The 24,818-nt window shown below is 32.8% G+C and overlaps 1 protein-coding gene across 1 annotated transcript in view; it reads right to left on the reverse strand.

The window, feature by feature from the left end:
• LOC140434583 (polyamine-transporting ATPase 13A3-like) overlaps positions 1 to 22,619 on the reverse strand; it is a 152,569-nt gene extending 129,950 nt beyond the window's left edge. Inside the window, exon 1 of the mRNA XM_072522952.1 lies at positions 22,494 to 22,619. Within this exon, the coding sequence (XP_072379053.1) occupies positions 22,494 to 22,515 (22 nt within the window). The 5' untranslated portion in view covers positions 22,516 to 22,619. The remainder of the gene's footprint in view (positions 1 to 22,493) is intronic.
• Positions 22,620 to 24,818: the final 2,199 nt, after the last annotated feature.

Consider the following 24,818-nt stretch of genomic DNA (forward strand, 5'->3'; position numbering starts at 1 on the left):
ATACTCGAGATTCCTGTAGACAAAAAGTGTTTTCTTGAAGGTGATTTGAATGGACACATTCAAATATCACCTTAAACAAAAAGACATTTGTTGGTACAAAAAGAGCGGGAATAGAAATACTTCATGGAGGTTTTCGGATTGAAAAAAAAAATGATGAAGGAAATAGTGTGACTGACTTTGCAGTGGCAGGGGGTTTGGCTGACATTAATACGTCATTTATGAAGACTGAATACCACTATGTTACCTATTGTAGCGAGGGAATGAAAAGTCAGAGAGATTTTGTGCTGTGTGGAAGAAGTCAGCTACAAGAGGTTACGAACTGTAAAGTGATAAAGGATGAGCGTGTAGCTAGTCAACACAAACCGGTGATAGTGGATACGGAGATAAAGGTAAGGCGGAAAGAAAAAAAAAACAACAGGTAGGACACCAGAAAGTAAAGTGGTGGAAGTTCAAGGTTAAGGATTTGGCAATAGTCTTTAAGAATAGAGTACTGGAAGAGCTCGAGGAAAAAGATACGAAACCAACAGGAAAGGTTGTGGTGCGAGTGGAAGAGGAAGTGCTAAGAAAAACATCTGGTAAAGGGCTTCCTAGAGACAAAGAAACTTGGTGGTGAAACGATGAGGTGCAACAGAGGGTTAGACAAAAGAAAGAGACTAGAAAGAGTTGAAAACACCCGAGGGGATGAAAAGGTTATACAGCATTGCTAAAGCAAGGGGCAAGTCATCAAAGGGCTTGATCTACGTGCGGCAGATTAAGAGTGCGGATGAAAGAGTGTTAAGAACCGATGTTGAAATAAAGAAAAGATGATATGAGTACTTTAGTAAGTTGCTAAATGAAGAACACCAGAGAAGAGACAGAGGATGCCGGATCCCAAATGAGAATGTAATACCGGGGATAGCGAGAGATAAAGATGTCAAGGCGTTAAATACCACGAAGAACGGTAAGGCAGTAGGACATGATGGAACACCTGTAGAGGTTTGAAAGGCTCTAGGAGAGGAAAGGGTTGTTATTTTGTAGCATGTGATGAGTAGAATATGTAAGGAAAAAGGATGCCCAATGCATGGAGAGAGAGATTATGATGGTATCATTGCATAAAGATAAAGGGGACATTAAGGACTGTAAGAACTATATAGGGATACATTTAATGATGCACACGATGAAAATTTGGAAGCAAACTGTAGAGCAAAGGTTACGGAGAGGCGTCGATACTAGAAGAATAGTTTGAGTTTATCCCAGGAAGGAGAACAACGGATGCCTTGTTTGCATTGAGACAGTTGATAGAGAAATACAGCGAGAAGAAAAGAGAGCTACATTTGTTATTATTTATAGATCTTGAGCAGGCGTACGACATATTTCCTAGACAAAAGCTATGGAGATGCATGAGAGAGAAATGGGTTCCTGAGAAGTACCTAAGGCGCGTGAAGGATAGTATACTAAAGTAATGACTACTGTTGGATTGACCGAGAGTTTTCCAGTGACGCATGACGGTTGGTTTGCATCAAGGCTTTTCACTGAGTCCTTACCGGTATAATCTTGTTATGGATGTACTGACAGAGAAAGTAGGGAAGGGTGATCCTTCGTCAATGTTCTTTGCTGATGATATCGTATTAGTAGAGGAGAATAAAGACATGTTGGAAAAGTTGGAGTGTTAGAGAATGGCTAAGGGAGGACTTAAGGTTAGCAGGTCGAAAACGAAGTATATGTGGTTGGAGGGAAGAGGAATGGTTGGACACATAGAATTGCTTGGAGAAAAGCTAGGACGAGTAGGAAAATTTAAATACCTTGACTCCTACATAACGGAAAATGGGACACTAGATCATGAAATTGCCCACAGAATACAAGCTAGTCGGTTTAACTAGAAGCGAATGAGCAGGGTATTTTGTAATCGAAAAATCGGGGAAGGCCTCAAAGGAAAGATATACAAGAGTGTGGTGAGAAATGCGTTGATATACGACGGTAAAGTGTGTCTGTAAAGAAGATGGATGTAGCTGAAATCAAAATGTTACGGTAGATGTTGGGTAAGACTAGATACTAACAACTGATTCACTAAATGAGAAATTAATAAATATGGAAAAAGATAGATGTGTTTCTGTTTTAAAAATTATAATTTATGTTGGTAAATTTTTAGCTATCCAAAATTTGAGTTTTAAGGGTGAAATTAATACGATATATAAACAACCAAACAGAAACTTTTTAAAATTAATTAAAATAATTGCAAATTTTAATGACACGATATTCAACCATATTAATAGGATTAAAAGAACTCAATGAAATATTCTTAATTATTTAGGTGTACATATTCAAAACGAAATAATTTCCTTCTTAGGAGAGAAAATAAGAAATTAAATTATATATATGTTAAAAATCAGCAAAGATTTAACTCCCGATGTAAATCATAAATACCAACTTACCGGTGTAGTACGGATCGTTTTATTAACTAATAAATCAAAACAAATCGAAATTAGAGGGCATTTCTTGGGATTCCTTTTAATATCAGATTTGACAAGGCAAAGTATACTCAAGGTTTTATTTTATTAGATTTTTTGGAGACTCACATTTGGTTAGAGGTTTTAAGGAACAAGGCTACGATAATAGTGCAAATATGAAGGGTCGCAATAATTATTTACAAAAAAAAGTTTTTAAATTAAACCCTAGGTTTTTTTGCTACTGTGTAGGAACTTTTTGTTTTTTTTCTGCATCGACTAAACGCTGGAAATTACTAAAAGATGAAATTCCAACTTTGACACTAAAACCTCGTTATAGCACTAGATTGGAAAGCAGGAAGCTCTTAAAGTTCTTAGATATAATCTAGCAAAAATATATGACGCTTTATATGCACCTATTCTGACAATAGCAAAGAGTCTGAATCTAGAAATATGGCAATTATTATTACATAGATGTAAAGTTGTATCTCTTTACACGTTAAAAAAACTTACAAACAACTACAAAAAATATCGTTCTACTATAAAACAAAATGATTGAATTTTTTTACTTTTGAAAATAGACGGTAATAAAATTGTTCAAAAATAGAAATATAATGTTTATAAATTTACTAATAATTTGAATTTGATGATTTGAAAAAATTCCCTACGATTAAATTTTTTTTGAGATTGAAAGCTTGTTTTTTCTGGTTTACGTAAAAAATCAACGATTTATATTCAGAGGAAAGCAAATTATTTTCGACGCAGAACAAAATTACACAAGAACCCAGTTGAATTGGACAAGCATATTTTGTTAGGAAATTTCATTGCAAACATTTTTTATTTTTGAATGTTAGATACTGGGGTCTTATACTCACAATCCGTGTTAGGTTGTAGATTTTAATTAAACAAAAGATTGGGCGACCGGTTTTAATTTAAAACAATAAAAATAAAAAATGAAAATTTAAAAAATCCCTATGCCGCATATAAAACAGTGTCAAGAGATTCATCGTTGTTATTTTTGTAAATATACATATGGTTACATATATAACAGAACGGATAGGTAACATATTTTCAACTTTTCTAAAAACAAAAACAACATAAGCTCATTAAGCAGCTTGGACGCATTGGTATGCTTTGAAATATATATGTGTGTCAACCAACTGATGACACACCTACATAATTCCTTGTACTGATATCTTTCGTTTCTTGAGGGCTTAATCATGCTGTATAACTTGTAAACACCGAAACTAGTAGCCCAATCTTTTGTTTAATAAAAATCTCCAACTAACACGGATTTGTGGATATGTGCTCACAACAACAATCTTTTTATCATTTCATTTTTATTTTATTCATTTTATACGCTGGACATACTGTTCAGAAATTAAGATGTAGACGGTAGAGGGATGTTCGTTCTAAAATTGTACTCACTTTTTTATAGGCCATCATTACGACGCATTTTACTTTGTCTGCAGCAGTTCTGAAGAGTTAGCTATTGTTGTTTTTCCACTCCACTGCTTTCTATAAATTTTTCAACCAGGACGTGTGTCGTCTCCCCGGTCCTCTTTTCCTTCCACTTTTCTTTGTATAACCAATCGCATCAACAACTATTTTATATTTGTTAGTATGTAACCAAGGCAGCACATTTTTCTTTTCTTAATAGTGTTGAGTATTTCTTTTTCATCTTTCTTAATGTTTTCGTGTTTGTTACGTTTTGTGTCCATGATATTTTCTACATTTTTCGATAACATCACATCTCAAAGCTGCCAAGTCTTTTTTCAGTTGCGTCCATAGTTGTTCAGGCTTCAACTTCATATAAAAGGGCACAGAATACGTAGTATCTTAATACTCTAGTTCTAATTTCTATTCTTAGTTTTTCATTGCATAATACTGCTTTCGTCTTATTAAAAACGCTTCTGGCTATCAAATGCGACATTTTATTTCAAGGCTGCGGTCCCATTGTTCATTTAGCTCACATCCCAAGTAATTTTATCTCGATACTTTTTCTAAAGCTTTTCCTTTAACGTAGATTGTTTCGTCTTCAATCTTGATCTTATAATAATCATGATTTTTGTTTGAGTTCAGAGCCATTCCATACCTCTTGCATTACTGCGTAGTGCGATCCACCAAAATTTGCCTTCTCTACTGTCCGCAAGGAGTATACATATCGTATACATATCTGAGATTATTCACTAGTGTTTCGTTAATTCATGTGCCTTCATTTCATTGATGTCTTCTAGTGCCTCTTTAAACATCTCGTCTGAACACATATTAAAATGTAGAGGGGATAGTGAACATTCTTGTTGTACTCCCCTTCTTATAGGTACCTCTTTAGATTTTTGTTGGTCTACAGTCTACTCGATTTAAGGATTTCTGATATGGGTATAAATTTATAATGATTCTTACGTCCTGATCATCTATTTATGTGTTCCGTAATATGTTTGCCAGCCTTCTGTATTGTATTTTGTCGAAGGCTTTCTCAAAGTCAACTAGACATATGAATACATCACACACAGTTGACATCTCGGCACCGTTCTAGCAGCGTTTGTATAGTAAATAATGCCTCTCTAGTGCCCAAGCCTTTTCTAAATCCCATGTATACACGTTCATGTACCACTCGCAAGAGGACTTTTAAAATATGGTTTATCAAGCTGATCGTTCTATATTCTTTTTTTTTTAAATAACTTTATTATAATTATAATATTAATATTTTAATAAAAGAAAATAAATAATATTATAATAATAAATTTCTAATAAATTAATTTTTTAGCTGTGCTTATTGCAATTCTAATTACCTATTTTTCGAAAACCTTTCTACAAAAATCTATGTTCCGGCACCGTAAAACCAACCCTAAACAGATCCTGTCTGAGCTACAAAAAAAATTTACAAAAATATTAAAAAATTTTATTTATGGAAAAATATTCTGGACAGCAGCCACCCACCTCAATACATTTTAATTGATTTCGCAAAGATTAATATCTTTAATGAGAAAGAGGTGAAGGTCTATTCTAATAATATATATTAGCAGTTTTCAAAAATTATTTTCTACTACTCTTATCGAAGATCTATTATTTTTGAATAAACAATATCCTTCACGTGACTCCAAATTTCTGCGAAAATGTGTTAATTTTGCATCTGCTTCATGATTATAAAACATATATATGTCCAAACATAATTTAATATATGCTAAGAACATTCAAATATTGCACTAAACTCTATTTATTTGCTTAATTCCGTTATTTGTAGCCGTTAAAAATGCACTAAAACTGCAGATTTACAACCTTTGCTTCTAATTCAATAATTAATAATTCTTCTGCTTCTTAAATTTTTAAAATGGCATTGGTAGTCTCTAGGCGAAGAGAGATTCTTGCATATTAATAGTTTAATTTGGATTTAATTTATGACTTGATATGTGTATATATACTATATACAGGGTGATTCTTAAGTAATTGTACAAAAAGAAACCCTAAATTCTGCACTTTAAAATATTACGATTTAGGCCAACTTGCTTTAATAAAATGTTGATATTAAGAAAGATACAGAGTGTTAAAATGGAAATTTAAAATTTTCTTTTTTGCTATAACTTTCACGTTTATAAATATTTATGAATAAAAATTTACAATTATGTGCTTTTGAGTAGGAGAAATTATAATTTTATACATACTTTGGATGTAGCTGATAGAGGGCGCCACATATGCCAGATATGTGGCATAAATTTGCGCTTAACTTTTTTGCTCTTTAAGTTAGCGCTATTTGTGTTAAAAAATAATAAAGATACATTGTTTTACAAAGAAAAGGTATACTTGTTTATAACTTCAAAATTCAACCATTTTCGAGATAATCGCATTTTATTAGTCAGCTGCATAATAATTCTTAGTTGTGATATTTGTGCGGTAACGCACTGAATACCTGTGGGTAAGCATAACTAATAGTTTGTTCTTATTAAAACAACCTAAAGATGATAATATAACATCGCAAAATGCTTTGTTATGGCTGCTAAATGTCTTATTGGAGAGAAACTTTTATCATCTTCTTTAGGTGCCGTGTCCGTATTCAGACGTTGGTCGTCATCATGTTTACAATTTCCTTGCTGTATCGCTTCTATAAGTTTCTATTCTGGCGTTGTATTACTTTTTCTAGGCGAGCGTCATAAGAAGCGCTACGAGACTGTGTCACGAGTAGCTTCACGAAATAACGGTCTTCACTATCGATTTACTACTCTCTATCAATTCGTTTTTAGTCATCATATATTTTTAACGCTAGTTGTTAATAAATTACTTTTAAACTATAATCAAGTTTTATTTTTAAACATCTTATTTATTTTATATAATAATTAAATTTACTATCAAATTAATGATCAAATATCAAATTTATATTTTATTTTATTTAGTCCCACTTCGACGGCTCTGTGTTTTGTTGATACGTTAGCAGGTGGAGATTCTATTAGCAAACATAATTTATTGAATTATTTTATTGTAATATAATTTGTTTAAAATATAAATAATAAATAAATATTAAAATTTTTTAAAATTAAAAATTTAGATAGAATAATGAACATTCTTCAGCTTTAAAAATCCTCCACCATTTTTTGGATGGATTCTTATCTGGAAGTCGGCATATTAATAAAAATAGGATTTTACAAAGTAAAGGTCGATTTATACATATCCTTTCCGTGTCCCTTCCGTGTCAGTGCCGAGTCCGGGTATTTTTAATGTTATATTTACATACAACCGCGTTGTAGGAGTGTGCGTACCGGGCCGAATAGAGAGTTACATATTTCTGTGTAAAAAAAGTTCAAAATATGGCGGCTTGGATAAAAGATCTCACCGTGTTGGCATTATTACGTGATGAAGAGGAAGGGCCAGAGCAGGAAAGGCGGAAACATAGAAGATGGAGTGTGCATTGTATGTGAAAAAAAAAAGACAAACCAATGGGGAATTTAAAATATATAGAGGTTTATTATTCAATGAAACAAAATTTCACGAGTATTTTAGAATTTCGCAATATTTTTTTTTTCTTTTCTTTTTTCTTTAATACATGTAAAAAACCATATTTATCATACTAACCGTACAACATCTCCTTTTTATCTGTTTACCAGCACTCGCGTTCACAAAAAAATTAAATCGTGTTTATACAAGTCCGTGTCATTTCCGTACATCGCCAGTGCCGAAAACAAAAATATCGTTTGTGAAAAAAACGTCACAAAACTGTCAAAGTGTTTAGACGCATTTCAAAGTTTCTCTTGAAAATTTAAATATTTAAACGATTATTTCTTCAGTTCTGAACATGTAAATAGTGAATTATATTAAAATCAAAATCATGTTCAAGTCTAATCTAAAATAGCTCGCAAAGAAGTTAATTTTATAGTGGTTTAATAACTTAAGAAAAGTAATTAAGTATAAAAGTGAAAGTGATTTGTATACTGAACATTGGAATCGTGAGTAGATAAAATATACTTTTTTCATCTATTTGGATTTATATATTTAAGTAAACAACTGCAATCAGTTATAAGTATTATCCAATTTACATGAACTGGTATCACAACGAAAGCTGTAAAACAGCAAACGGTAGAATATGCATATATCTATCATCCAAAAACCTAGTAGATAAATTCATAGCAGAAACAAAGAAAATAATAGTAAATGGAAATATACTAGAAGCGAGAAGATTAATAACTCCATCAGTCCGCTTAATTATGTCCAATGTATGTCCAAGCATACCTTCTAACATAATAATGGACGAATTAATAAAACTAGGTTTAAATCCTCTCTCAGACATATCATATCTACGGATAGGAGCAACCAATCCTGCCTTTAGTCATATTCTAAGCTTCCGAAGACAAATTTTCGTTTCACCTTTTCCAGACAACTTTGTACTACCTGAATCTTTTATTATCGAGTTGGAACAAACATCATACCGTATATTTATAGCCCAAAACGAAACATGTTTCAAATGCAAATTAACTGGACACCAGGCAGCTAATTGTCCAAATATTTCACCTTCTAACCATCCTCACAATGATAGTGCAATGCAAACAGAAATAAGACAAAATTCATTAATAAATCATACTCAACAAGATAATCTACAAAATACTCCCGCAATCTCAAATACCACTCCCACCACACTTACTACGTCTTCTCAAACCACATTACAAAGAGTAGCAATCCCAAATTTATCAATAAACCAAACCCAACAGTGCCCAACTACAAAATACATCCATACATTTGACCACTTCTTCAGTTAACACTACAATCGCAACACCTACATCGTCTGAGTCATTTTCTAATACCCAAAAACATAAATCAACCTTACCCGAAACAAGTCAACACTTACCTCCAAATAAAAATACACATTTGAATTCCTACGAAACCCAAGTAACTTCGAACAAAGCAACCGGAAAAAGAACCCTAGAAGATGCAATCACCCCACCCTCCGAAGAAAACTTTGAAAAACCTAAGCTTCAAGAAAAAAACCAAAACTAATGACAAAAACTTAAGAAATGATATACCAAATCTCCAAACATTATTGGAACCAGTTAGAGAATATGTAGAAAGGAAAAAGCAATTGTTAAGCTTCGATCAAGTAGTGGATCTATTCGAAAATATACAAGGATCAAAAGATATAATCAGCGTAACAAAATTGTACTCAGAAGACTCTTATGTATTTATAAAGTTTCTAACGGAATTACATTCATACTACATCGACAAAAGAATGAAAACCATAAGCACCAAATTAATACGAAAACTTGGCAAACACATAGGTTTACTCTCTACAGTGAAAACTTCATTATCGGAAGAAGATTCCGACTCATCGGTAAATAATTCCTCTAAAGAATAATAATATCACTGTTGACTTCATGTCTGTTCCATCACAAGTCTTAGGAAAAAACATGAATATTAAAAAACACAATAAGTTATCTTAAAGACTCAGAACTGTATCAATTATTGTAATTTTTTCTACCTTTACCTGTATTATATTTTTTAGGTCGCTAATAACCCTTGTGGTTGCAGCGTAAATAAATAAATAAAAAAAAAAAAAATATCGTTTGGGATTAATTTCAGACCGGACACGGACGTATAGATATACTATTATTGTTTTTTTGCCGGGCACTGTCATAACACGGAACGGACACGGCACGGATATGTATAAATCGATCTGAAAAAATATCAGTGGTTGGCTGAATACCATAGTTTAAAAACAATTACAGAGAAGACTTCCGGTTCTTTTTTTTAATATATTTAAAATTTATCCAAAAGGATTACAATTCTTCAAAACGTTGTCGGTCCAGTCGAAGCATCATCAGCGAACATTTAAAAGTAGTTGAAACTAGCTACGTAATTAGGTGTAAAAACCTTTGAATTACATGACAATCGTGGTAAATAGTAATGATATAATGACACGAGGTCGATGTTATAAGATTTTAAATAAAGGAAATATGCATCTTCCCTGTTTGAAAGGAGGACGACTTAATCCTACTGTTAAAGACAGCCAATTTTTTATTAATAAAATATAAAAGAATTTTAATTTCCATGACTCCTAGAAGTTATTTAAAAACTGAAATGGCAGAGCTTTGAAATGTAAATAAGAAGCCTAAACATAATACGTCAAAGTTAGTACGGCGAAGGTTTAACGTAACAATTTTATTATTAAATTAATATTAAAAATAGAAGAATGCTACGGAGAATATGGACGATATAACGAACTATTAAAATTATGAGATAAAAGGTTATAACACCTATAAAAACAACAAATTACAGATGTATGAATTCACTAAATAATACAAACAAACTGATTGTAAAGATTAATATTATAAAACAGAACTTTATAATATCTCTTAATTTAAAAATATGATGCTTCAGATCACGAGACACGTGTGGATTTTTTATCTATAGTGACATATCGAACAAAAAATTTATAGGCCCAAATTTTTTGGAAATATTAAATCATAATATAGATGGTTATGAGCTATTTTCAGACCCTTTAGGCCGATCCTTTAGACCCTTTAGTTTTGAAGTTTTCTGTTTCTGATATATTGTATTAGTATCTTATTCTTGGTCTGCTACCTTTTCTCTTTCGTTATGGTGATTTTAATTGTACTCATTTAATCAATTTTAAATCTTTCAGCCACTGAAGTCGTTTTGATTTAATTATATCACATTGGATCATAAACGATCGGAAATATTTTCCTTTCAAATTTTTCTATTTTGTAGAGATCTTACGTACGAGGCATGTTTTTTAAGTAAGTACCGTTTTGCGATTCCGCCGACGGTCGGCATTCCGCGCATGAGCGTTGGTTACCTACATCTCTTGTCTACGCACTGACGCGATTACAGTCTGATTCTTCATTGTCTACTTGTTTACTCCAGTGTTTAAGATGCCTCCAACAATCGTGAGTCACGCTGATTGTGAAGTACGGGCTGTTATACGATTTCTTAGTGCTAAAGGCGTAAGACCGATCGATATTCATCGTGAGATCGTTGAAGTTTACGGACAAAACATTATGAGTGATGGAATGGTAAGGAAATGGGTGAGAGCATTTAAAGATGGCCGCACAAATGTGCATGATGAAGAACGGAGTGGGTGTCCTTAGGTCGTTAATGAAAATTTGGTGCAGAAAGTGGACGAAAAGGTGAGAGAAAACAGACGCTTTACAATTTCATCATTGTCCGACTGCTTCCCTCTGTATTCTCGTAGTGTTTTGTATCGCATTGTTACCGAGAACTAGAATTACCGGAAATTGTGTTCACGTTGGGTTCCAAAAATTTTGACGGATTTGCACAAAACCCAACGTTTAGGCAGTGCATTAACTTTTCTTGAGCGGTACCACAGTGAATGCGAAGATTTTTAGACCAAATTGTTACTGGTGACGAAACGTGGGTGGCCTACGTCACACCAGAATCGAAACAACAATCCATGGAATGGCGACATTCATCATCACCCAAAAGAGTGAAGTTTAAGCAAAATGCATAAAATGCATAAAATATTTTTTAACGAAACGTTGAACACAGTTCGTTAAACAGCCCCATTCACTTGAGATCGGTATCAATACCTGTTTCAAGTATCAGTATCTCGATACAAATCTCATAGTGTATTTGGCTGTCTCAGTATCGCTGCATTAGTATCAGAAGTCACAGTATTGTGTCACTGTAGTGAAACTTTGATACCGCATGCATGCAGCTGAGATTTGTTTCAACGTATAAATGTTGATTTTTTTTGCATCTCGCTACTTAAAGTATACACAATTTTGATATTCAATCAATTTCAATCAATCAACTGATCAATTCAATTCAATCAATCAACTCAAAGTGAAAAGATGATTTAAATGGACAACTTAGGGAATCAGCAATAACAATTTTGGTAAAAAAATGCAAAGAAATGTATCCTTATAGTGATCTATCTATCTTTCGTTGCTCCTTTAGAAGAGAACTTAAAAAAGTTGTAACGCCCTTAAGAAGTGGATCAACTAGCGATGAAGTATACGTGCCGAATTTGTGGTATTATGAAATTTTTTAGCTTTATTGCTGATTCAGAAATGCGTAGAGAGGTAAAATCAAATTTAGGATATGAATAATTAGAAGAAGCATTTGGTTCGTGCACTTAATTAATTCTTGCACTAAATTTGTCACTGTATATTTGTTTCTGTCACGTAACCATTGTTATACCCATATTATTTTTTGTCGTCTTTTCTTTTTTGTAATATCTGACATCGCACCTGCTACTGCAATAAGCACGAGTGCCGGCGGCGACACCATTTCTACATGTGAATTAAAGAAAATTTTAATTCAACTGATGTTTCATGAGCCCATCTCAACGTGTCGGTAAGGTAAACATCTCGATACAAATATCAAGATACGTGTATCGCCATTTGTCGTGATACGTGTAAAGATACCGATCTCAATCAGAGTGGAATCTTTTACTTCTTATTTTTCAAATGCCCTCTCCGCTACGAAGTTTGGCAATCATCATTGCTATTCGTATCTTTGAAGCTGTTGCTCTAAATCATTGGTTAGATGTGCACTGGAACCAGTCTCTTAAATTGCGAAGCCAAGATATACGTCGTCTCCCCACGCTTCGTTTGCCCTGAATCTTTCCTTGGATAATTAACTGGAGCAATCGGTACTTTTTCCCCCTCATCACATGACCAAGATATTCCAACTTTCTTCTCTTGATGGTGATCAACAGCTCCCGTTCTTTGTTAATTCTTCGAAGAACTACACTATTTGTTATTTTGTCTGTCCAAGGTATTTTCAAAATTCTTCTGTATATCCACATTTCGAAGGCCTCTAGTTTATCGGTATTGATCTTGTTTAAAGTCCAAGTCTCTACTCCGTACAGCAGTATCGAGAAGATGTAGCATCTAACCAATCTCATTTTCAGGTTTAAGTTAATGTCATGACTTTCCAGAATGTTCTTCATATTAACAAAAGCAGCTCGAGCCTTTCCAATTCTAGTGTTTATTTCTTCTGTGATGTCATTGTTCTTATTAACGATTTCGATTTCGTTATTGTGAATGTCAGGGACGTATTTATGGGGGGGGGGGTTTAGGGGGTTCAAACCCCCTCCTTGCAGTCCATGCAAAACTATTACTTTTAATCCAATATTACATGTATAAAAAATAAAAATAAATTAATGAGTCAGCGCACGGATGCTGTCGGTCCGCAGTAGCAGCGTAGATACAGATAAACTAATACCTATTAGAATTAGAACGCTATTAGTAGTTATATCACCGTACACCTATTCCAAATAGTAGGTTCACTCTTTTGATCTCGGCTCTTGCCGAAAGATTTTTTGCCGGTAGTCATAAATGATATTGAACGCTCCGCAAATACATTGAACGGTGCCTGAACGATAGAAATTTAGAGAGGACTGACCGGTGAGAATTTGGTAGGTACGGGGCGTGAGACGACGGGGGCAGGTAAACCGGCGCTAAATCGAGAGTGACCCAACTTATTTTATCACTGAACGGTGGTTATATATGAGTCGCAGTCTAGTGCTGTCTGTCTAGTGCCAGTCTTGTTTGTCGGCCGGCCGGTGCATATGTGGATTTGTGTATTGTTTTCTTTATTTTGTTGCTATCGTACAAGTACAAATCCAGTAAACTGTTGTATTTGTCGAAATTTTTGTGGTGTTTGTGTAAGTATCTACAGTGTCGTTACGTATATATAGATAATATAATAATTATTATTTGGATATTGCTTAATATTAATGTTTTAGTGAAAGAAGTATGAAACGAACTTTACAGCAGTCGCTTTTGGGATTTTTTCCAAAGAAGGGGAAAACTAATGATGAACCGAATCCTCAAAACGATAAAATCCTAACTACGCCGAGTATGGATATTAGTACAGATGGGGATGCTCCAACTCCCTCCACCTCAGATAGAAACAGAGAACCAAGCAATGGTAAGTTACTTTAATTTTAATCTCTCACCATTTTAAAGCATTTTTTTTAGCTGGTCTGGATTCTGGTATGGACTACGATTTTGGTAAATATTTATCAAATAATCCAAAAAATGACGAAGAAAAATTAACAGTTTTAAAAGAAACTTGGACCCCTCCAGAGACTTTTAAGTTCCCCGTCTGTGGTAAAAGAAAACTTTGTTTTCAACGTCATTGGACCCAAAAGAATCCATGGTTAGTATATTCAAATATGTTACAAGGATCATTATGCAAAATGTGCGTTTTATTTGGACAGACCGAAGGTGGTCGCGGTGATCAAAAACTTGGAAGTTTTGTCACAAAACCATTTAATAACTGGAAAAAAGCTCTGGAAAAAATGGAACATCATCAAAATACAAATTATCATAAATATGCTGTTGAACGGGCAAGAAATTTTGTAAGCGTTATGGAAGGTCAAACTCGTGATATTACAGAGTCGTTTAATGAAGAAAATAAAAAAATCGCCCGAGAAAATAGAGAGGGACTATGTGCCATAGTGGACACAATCTTATTTTGCGGACGGCAGGAATTGCCTTTGAGAGGAAATAAAGACTCTGGTGAAATCGGTATTATAGATCCTCTACATAATGACGGTAATTTTCGTGCACTACTTCGTTTTCGTGCGCAAGCTGGTGATGAAGTACTTAAAAATCACCTTATTTCTCAAAGCAATCATTCTCGGGCTATGTACACATCGTCCGTCATTCAAAATGAAATTATTGATTTGTGTGGAAATGCTGTTCAGGAGCAAATAATAAATAGAGTGAAACAATCAGGTTTCTTTGCTGTACTTGCTGACGAAACTCAAGACATTTCGCGTCACCAACAACTCTCTCTTTGCCTTCGGTATGTAGACTGCTCTTCTGGAAAGGCACTTATTCGAGAGGATTTCATTGAATTTATACACGTTGATGAAGTAACAGGATTAGCTCTAGCTACGACAATCATCGATAAACTTAAGTCGTTTGGATTAGATTTGGAGAATTTAGTTGGCCAGGGCTATGATGGTGCGGCTGTGATGAGCGGACGATTTAAAGGAGTAAGAACAATAATCATGGACAAATATCCTCGAGCACTATTCGTACACTGTGTGGCGCACACATTAAACTTAGTTTTGGGTCATTCATGCGAGATCCCTGCAATACGAAACTGCATCGGAACTATTAAAAGTATAATTAACTTCTTTCGGCAATCTGCACTCCGGGATGGACTTTTAAAAAGAACTGCGGACGAGATTGAAGCACCTCATTCAACGCTTATCTCGCTTTGTGAGACACGCTGGACAGAAAAACATACAGCCGTCGAAAGATTTGCTGAGATGTTTCCTGTAGTAAATTCCGTGCTTCAAGAACTTCAAGAATCTGGAAGGGAAATTGCAACCCAAGCTTACCAGTTACAAGTCGCAATGGAAAACAGTCAATTTATAGTTTCACTAACTATTTTAAGGAAGGTTTTCTCCTATACGTCAAGCTTAAACCGAACCCTACAAAAAGTCAATGTAGATTTAACCGACTCTTGCAGTTACGTAAAAACAATAAAAACCACTTTACAGAACCTTCGTTACGAACGTGAATTCTCAAATCTTTTTGAGCAAGCAAAAAAATTAATTTCAGCAGATATAACTGTTCCAAGAGTAAGTAGGAGACAATTGAACCGCAATAATATACCAGGGGACACTGCTGAAGTTTACTATCGGCGAAATATATTTTATCCATTTATACAACATGTAGTGACCGAGCTTGATGCTCGCTTTAAACCTCACGAAGAAGCAATTTCAGGAATTCAGTTGCTTCTACCAGATCGCACCCAAAATACTGAGAGAGCAAAGAAATGTATAGCAGGAATCGGAGAAATATTTCTCAGGGAAGTTGAAATAAAACATTTAGTAAGTGAGTACGAGCTTTGGCACAACCACTGGTGCAATCAAGAACAGCCATCTACTGCACTAGAAGCTATGGACCGATGTGATGAAATTTTTTTTCCAACGGTTAGGAAACTTCTTCAAATTTTAGCAACACTTCCAGTATCTACTGCCACACCTGAACGTACTTTTTCATCACTTAAACGGTTAAAAACTTATCTTAGAAATAGAATGGGAGACGAGAGGCTTACAGGATTAGCTCTCATGAGTATTCATCGGAATGTGACAATAGGTCTAAATTCCTCAGAAATTGTAAATAAGTTAGCTGAAAGAAGGAAGAGAATGAATTTAATTTTGTAAAACGGTATTTTAAGTTTTAATAAAATTTTTAGAAATTTGTTTTTATTACTTTTTTCAAAGGTATTTCAAAACCAAGCCCCGGTTTTACTTAATTTGGAAATTAGGATCCCCCCCCATTAAAAAACTATAAATACGTCCCTGGTGAATGTACTGGTTTGAATTCAACCTTTGTTTTTTTGAAATAATCAAGAATTTCGTCTTCTTGAAGTTCATTGTTAACCCTTTCTCTCCACTAGCTGTGACTACCTTGTTTAAAATGGCTTGCAGGTCTTCTACTGTCTTCGCATCTCCGGAACCTTTTACACATTTCTTTAATCCGACCATAAAGAAACACTATTGTTAAATTATTACCCCAAAAGAATATATAGGGGGTAATATATCAATAGATTTTTAAAAAGATTAGAATTAAAAAAAAAGCACTAAAAGATGCTTATAATAACTATCATTAAGAAAAAAAAAATTAAACCGCGAGCTAAAAACACTTGTTAAAGAGTATAAACAACTTATAAAGAGTTGCTTGATTTGACGTACAATCTGCTGTAAGTTTATCTGTAAGTTGTATAACAGTTCAAAAAAATTGTTTGAAGCACTATGTTTGGCATGAAGCAGAAGGCAGTAAAAGCGCCAAAGAAATTGGGTCGTACTTGCTAAAGTATTTAGGACAAACATCTATTGTGGTGGTCAAGGAAAAAAGAAATACCTAATTTCTATGTAACAATATGCTGCAATTAATTTTAAAATTTTAATGTATGTCATGTAAATAATTGTTATGGCTATTTAATGATAGCCGATATCCTTTAATAAAAAAAGTATTAAGAAAGCTTTAAAAGAAGGCCTATTTATCTATCGACCCATTACGTTATTCTAATACGAACTACTCGATACAAACAACCCTTCGATGGGTTCGATTTAGCTACGGAAAACTCGAAAAAGAAGTGGGAGATTAAGTGAATAGAGCAAACAGAGGCGCAGGTTACCAAAAAGAAACAATATGGAGTCATAACAGTCATTAGACGAATAATGACATACGTGGAAGAAACACGACCTGACACAGAGAGGATAAAAAGGATGTTAGAAACATCCAAAACACTTAAATGGTAAAAGACTATGGGACAGATCTAGAAGTACAGATATACGACATAGATGCAAGGTGGAGAACTTCAAGGACTGGGTAAGAAATAGAATAGTAGAATGAAATGATCATATAAGCCGAATGACAACAAATTAAGTAGTAAAGACGGCAAGAGACGGTTCCCCAACAGGAAGACGATCAGTAAGAAGACCACGAAAACGATGGAACGATAACTTACTGGAGGCACATTGAAAAACAAACAAAAACAGAGTCATGTCTACATAAAAAAAGAAAAAGAAGATGAGAAAAGAAATACAATCACTCATTGCCCTTTTTTGATGTTTTAATCTCAAAGGAGGTAGTTTATATGAAACCAAAGTGTACAGGAAACTAAAATGGAGTGGAAGTTCCACTCGAACATCGACAAGAAGCAGACCATCCAGAGAGACTTGAAAATGGCAAGTGAGATCTTGCCGAAACGTCGTCAAAATGGTTTTTATCAAAACCAACAACATTTAACGCGGAGTCAAACCCGGAATACCATTGATATAACATACAGCTCCCGCGGAAATATCAAAACTAACATATATATATATATATATATATATATATATATATATATATATATATATGTATATATATATATATATATATATATATATATATATATATGTATATATATATATATATATATATATATATATATGTATATATATATATATATATATATATATATATATATATATATATATATATATATATATATATAGTTAAATTATAATTTAAGTTACAACTTAGAAACAAAGAAAATAAAACATTGAAGAAGATCTTGAAACATTTATAAAAAAGAAATGAGCATAAATAACAATAACATACGTGAAAGTCTTGTAAAAAAAAATAATTTTTTATTTATTTATTTACGCTGTAACCACAAGGGTTATTAGCGACCTAAAAAATATAATACAGGTAAAGTTAGAAAAAATTACAATAATTGACACAGTCCTGAGTCTTTAAGATAACTTATTGTGTTTTTTAATGTTCATGTTTTTCCTAAGGCTTCCTTTATATTACTTGGGATAGTGTGCTTCCCTCTTGCTGCTTCATATGTTTTGCACCGAGTTAGTATATGCTCCACGGAGAGTGTTACTTGACAATTCTCACACATTGGCGGCACAGTCCGCGCAAAGAGGCGTTTATGTGTCAAATCACTGTGTCCCAGCCGCAAAAGTTCTATTCTCACTTGGTGGTGTCTATTGGCTGTGGGTTGGAGCCACGGTTTCACTAATTGTTCGATTTCCTTGAGTTTACCTTGCGCTGCACTCCACTTATTCCGTCACGCACCCAACACTTTATATTTTATTTCTGACTTGAAGTCACCAGAAGAAACCGCATTAATGAGTCCTGGCTAAAGGTTGCTAAGCGGGCTAGTTCATCTGCTTCTTCATTTCCTTGTATACCTGAATGTGATGAAACAAACATGAAGTCAACAGTGATCTTATTATTTTTTGGAGAAATTATTTACCGATGAGTCGGAATTTTCTTCGGACATTGAAGTTTTCACTGCACAGAGTAAACCTATGTGTTTGCCAAGTTTTCGTATTAATTTGGTGCTTTTGGTTTTCATTCTTTTGTCGATGTAGTATGTATGTAATTCCGTTAGAAACTTTATAAGTGCATAAGAGTCTTCTGAGTACAATTTTATTACGATGATTATGTCTTTTGATCCTTGTATATTTTCGAATAGATCCACTACTTGATCGAAGCTTAACAATTGCTTTTCCCTTTCTAGATATTCTCTTACTGGATCTAGTAATGTTTGGAGATTTGGTATCTCATGTCTTAAGCTTTTGTCATCAGTTTTGGTTTTTTTCTTTAATTGAAGCTTAGGTTTTGCAAAGTTTTCTTCGGCGGGCGGCGTGATTACATCTTCCAGAGTTCTTTTTCCGGTTGCTTTGTTCGAAGTTATCTGGGATTCGTGAGAATTCATATGTGTATTTTTATTTGGAGGTAAGTATTGACTTGTGTCGGGTGAGGTTGATTTATGTTTTTGCGATTGCTACTGTTTATAATGTGGTTTGAGAAGACGTAGTAAGTGTGGAGTTAGTGGTATTTGAGATTGTGAGAGTATTTTGTAGATCATCTTGTTGAGTACGATTTACTAATGAATTTTGTCTCATTTCTGTTTGCATTGTACTATCATTGTGAGGGTGGTTAGAAGGTGAAATATTTGAACAATAAGCTGCCTGGTGTCTAGTTAATTTGCATTTGAAACATGTTTCGTTTTGGGCTATAAATATGCGGTATGATGTTTGTTCCAATTCGATGATAAAAGATTCAGGTAGTACAAAATTGTTTGAAAAAGGTGAAACGAAAATTTGTCTTCGGAAGCTTAGAATATGACTGAAGGCAGAATTGGTTGCTCCTATTCGTAGGTATGATATGTCTGAGAGAGGGTTTAAACCTAGTTTGATTAATTCGTCCATTATTAAGTTAGAAGGTATGCTTGGACATGCATTGGACAGAATTAAGCGGACTTATGGAGTTATTAATCTTTTCGCTTCTAGTATATTTGCATTTACTATTATCTTCTTTGTTTCTGCTATGAATTTATCTACTAGGTTTTTAGATGACAGATATATGCATATTCTACCGTTTGATATACGGGATGCGAAAATTATATTTTTTGGTTCTATATACTGATTCAATCCTTCAAGATAGTCATTAATTGTGGGATTTTATTGGGATTAATATACTATGTGGTTGACTAACTGCTTTTGAGTATGATGCATTTTGTGGTAGCTGACTGGAAGATGACATCTTTTAAATGGATTTAAAATCCGACTAAAACCGGTGCTGTTTTACAGCTTTTGCTGTGATACCAGTTCATACTTATAACTGATTGCAGTGATTTACTTAAATATCTAAATCCAAATAGATGAAAAAAGTATATTTTATTTACTCACGATTCCAATATTCAGTATACAAATCACTTTCACCTAGTTTTTTACTTAATTACTTTTAAATTTACTTCAATAATTACTATTTAACTAGCACGATAAATGAGTGCCTAAAACACTTCTTTCTCGCTTGCTGGTCAAACATCTACTCCCCGAAAATAAATTGAAAATAAATAAAAGTATGTATTTCAACATTTTTAAAATACATACATTAAGGTCTAAACGAGAAGAACAACATATTGTATTTATATAAAACCTTGTGTATGCGACAATTTTTATTTGGGTAGCACAACAAGATCATTAAATATGAAAATAAATAAATATCAATATCATATTATAAATAAAGTATTTGGTATATTTTAGAGATGGAAATTCGGATAGAGACCAATGGCAAGATTATAAAGTTAATAACATATTGACGATACATCATTTGTAGTTTAAAATAATATATTTATACGATTTAATAGTACAAAAACACTAAAATTACAAAAACCAAATGTAAGACCACATACTGTGTCAGAATAATATCATTAGTTTTCCCAAGTTTTGATTAGATATAATGGTAACATTAAAGACAGATGATACTGTCATTATTTTTCTGACAAATGTTTTTAAATTAAATTTTATTTAATCTAATGAAATGCTCCAAAACCATTTGAGTCTTTGATCTGATATGTCTGAGTTACCATTATAACTAAGACAGATAGTCCAGGCGGTCTCTGATTTGAGTTGGGTGTGAAGCATATAAGCGCAGTTCTTTGCATAAATCGCTCCAAAATATCACTACAAATGATAATTTCATAATATCACTACAAATAATGTAGGCTTAATTTTTTATTTAACATAATATGAAAAAAAAACTCAAAAAATTCGATATTTTTCCTCATTTTTTCGCATATATCCCAAGAACTATTGCTTTTAGAATACTTTTATATAAGAGAAACGTTCTATAATTAAATTATACAGAAGAATAATTTCCAAATCTTAAGAATCATTATTATTGAAAAAATACTAAAAAACACAAAAAAATAGTTAAAAAAAATTTTTTCCTTGCGAGTTTATTTTCCATACTAAAATCAAACATAGGACCTTCATATTCTGAGAAAAAAACTCTTTAATATGTTTATTCTTCACATAAAAATTTCATTAAAATAAATTTAACTGTGTTTGCAAAATACTTTTGCAATCTAATAGTCAAAAACTAAAACATATAGAAGAGCATTTAAGATTTCAAACCCATTTTGAAAAATTTAAATTCGTCGATTAGAAGAACCTAAGGAAAAAATGTTTACATTTTAGGCTTATAAATAATTTTAATTTTAAAAGGGATATACAAAATGCGGTAAAATTTACAATAAAAGTATAAGGTTCTAAAATATGCTCTTTCAATAAAAACCTTTACTACACAAAGCACTTATTAAGTACAAATTAACATTAGCTACAGACTATTACAAGTTGGCTAAAATGTCAATTAAAAGCAGGGCGGTCGTCGTGGCTGATTCTAAATTGATTCTATGCGTTTCAAAAACGTTTGCGTTGAAAAAAATTTCAATTATCTCCGGTTCTATTCAAACTAATTTTGATATTTTTTTTTCTTTAAATCGAGGTCTTGCAAGATAAAAATATTAAATACAGCATTTGCAAATACTTAATAATAAAATTTATAGGTCCTTTAAACAACTAAAAATGATTTACCGTAAAACTAGTTTTATTTATCGTAGGTACATTTATTTATTATAAGTATGATTTGTACATAAAATTATTTATGTTTTATTATTTATTGTAATTATCATTATTATAAATTCAAAAAATTGTTTAAACTTTAAGTATATAATATATAAATTATAAAAAATTACGGAATAAAATCAGTGAATTTAATTAAAAAATAATGTAAAATCTACAATATAATAAAAGCAATAAAATCTGTTTTTTACTCAATTTAAAATAAATACTTTCGAATATATAAAAAAAAAATTTAGTTTGATTATTAACATGGGTTTTAAATCTTGAATCCTCTTCTATACGTAAAACTTTTTTTAAGTATTTAGAAGTTTTAGTTTTTGGCCGGCATAATTATGAAAATTTATTCATTTAAAAAATGAATTTAATTGCACAATTATTTTTATTTTATTATTTTTAATTATATGCAAAAATCTTTATTCTAAACAAATACCGCCTGGACAAAGATAAAAATAAATATGAGAAAATTTTTTTAGCTACATAACCATATCAAAAATATTAAATAAAAAAAATTATAAATCTTCATGGACTACTATACTATATAAAAGAAGGAGTGTATGTTTTTATAATTTTTGTTGTTTATAAACAAAAAAAAATAACAAACCACGAAATACTTATAAATATTATGAGGAAATGTAACAATCTACCTTGAACTTGACAGTTTTTCATTCTCCGGACACCACGTGTAAAATAAAAATCAAAAGTAATTATCGCACCCCACTGCAATTCGAGCTTCACGATGTTGAACTAACAGCTACCGCGCCGAACACTGGTCGCAAAATAGCAAAAACGATATATATTAACATAATCATCTACTTACCTACTCGTTATTTCGAGGTAAACAAACAACGCAAACTATTCTATGCACGGAGTTATTCAATTAACCAATTTTTTTTTTTGAGGAAAATATTGGTATGTTATATTTTTACTAGAAAATTCCAAAACTAATACTAATATTAAAATGCGTAACTAGTTCTAATAAGTTTAAAAGGGTAAAACAGTTTAAAACTTAGCAAGAAATTTGGTTTAAAAATGAGATTTTTTATAAATTTTACTAAAATATAATAAATTGCTGTATGTAATGTTTTATACATTTGGGACCTTCGCTACAATAATCCAGGACAAAGCGGTTACTTTTTCTCCCAAAATTTTAGAAAGACGTGGTATTCAAAAGAAATACAACCTTAATAATATCTTACAAAGAAATGAAGGAAGCGCGATATGGTAAACAGTTAAAAGGTAAAAGAAATGTATAGAAGAATTGTATAACAGGAACACAATATCTGAGGAAGAAATTGTGCTTAGCTAGAAGAGGGAGATCCCGTCGATAAAAGAGGAAAGTAGTAGAAATGGTCATTCAAAAATCTTTGAAAGAAGAAAACTACATCAAATCTACACACATTTAGTTCAAAAACGTTTATGATAATCAGCTAAGCTCTATATTTATACCCTTACCGAAGTAAATATCTCCCAAAAAATACAAACACCGCATAACCATAAGCTTTCTGAGCCACATATTAAAATTCTTCTTATACATCAATATACAGGCTGTCCGCAAAAATAGTGCGAAAGGTATAGGTAGAAGGTAGAACGTAGACAGTCACAAGTAAACAGATATTTTGGAACAATCGTGTTTAGTGTCATCGCGAAAATGTTTCGATCGATTCGTGAGTACCATTATATGTTTATTATTTATAGCAAAGCTGTCCAAATTTATGTGCATTCTTATCCTGAATGCTCGAACTTTTGTGAATGTTTTTCAAAGTTTATTAAAAACGGGTTCTGTTGAACCCAAAAAAAAATAACCAAAGAACAGGAAGCAGCAGTCGATTAAATGTAGAAGTCGATATTTTAGATGCTGTGGAGAATAATCCAAACTTAAGTACACAAACGGTGGCTTAAATGGTTGGAATGTCGAAAAACGTTGTTCATGGAACATTTCGGGACAACTTCTACATCTATACTACTATCAAAGAATACAATATTTACATCAAGGTGATGTTTATCGTAGATTAACATTTTGTAGATAGTTTTAGGATAAACTCGTCAGAGAACCGGAATTTTCATCTAACGTGTTATATGCGGAAGAAGCACATTTCAGAAACGGTGTATATAATTTTCATAATTGCCATCTATGGGGCGACGAGAACCCTTATTTAATATGTAGGACAAATTTTCAACGAAAATTTAGCATAAATTTGTGGGCTGAAATAATTAACAATCGTTTGATAGAACACTAAATGAAAAGGCTTACTATAATTTCCTACAAAACTTTTGTCGGTACTTTTTGAAGATGTGCCTTTGCAAACACATCGTGAAATGTCGTTTCTTCACGACGGAGCTCCAGCCCATTTTACTAGAGACGTTAAAATATAGAACATTGAGGACACAACTTCTACATCCATACCACTATCAAAGAGTACAAGATTTACAAGGTGATCTTCCTCTAAAAAAACACTAAATGGAAAGGCCTACTATAATTTCTTACAAAATGTTTTACTGGTACTTCTTGAAGACGTGCCTTTGCAAACACGCCGTGAAATGTGGTTTCTTTACGACGGAGCCCTAGCACATTTTACCTGAGCTATTAAAAATCTTCTTGATACCACTTATCCTCGTCGTTGGATTGGTAGGAATGGACCCATTCTGTGGCCATCACGAAGTCTCGAATGCAATATACTGGATTTTTTTGGGGACATCTGAAATCGTTAGTTAATGATAAGCGAGACGAACTCGAAACAGAAGCTGAATTATGGGAACGAATTGTTGAAGCTGCAGAAATTATCCGACATATCTAAGTTAACTATGGCATAACTAACAATTGAATTCGTCGTATCAATGCATGTGTTCGCGCAAGTGGAGGCCACTTTGACCATTAGTTTATTAACCGAAGATAGAATTATTAAACGTTGTCTGTCGTATTTAATTTCCTCTGAAAACTATGTAATTCAGTTAAAGCACTCGGCATTCAA

Source organism: Diabrotica undecimpunctata, chromosome 2, assembly GCF_040954645.1.
Source record: "Diabrotica undecimpunctata isolate CICGRU chromosome 2, icDiaUnde3, whole genome shotgun sequence".
NCBI lineage: Eukaryota > Metazoa > Arthropoda > Insecta > Coleoptera > Chrysomelidae > Diabrotica > Diabrotica undecimpunctata.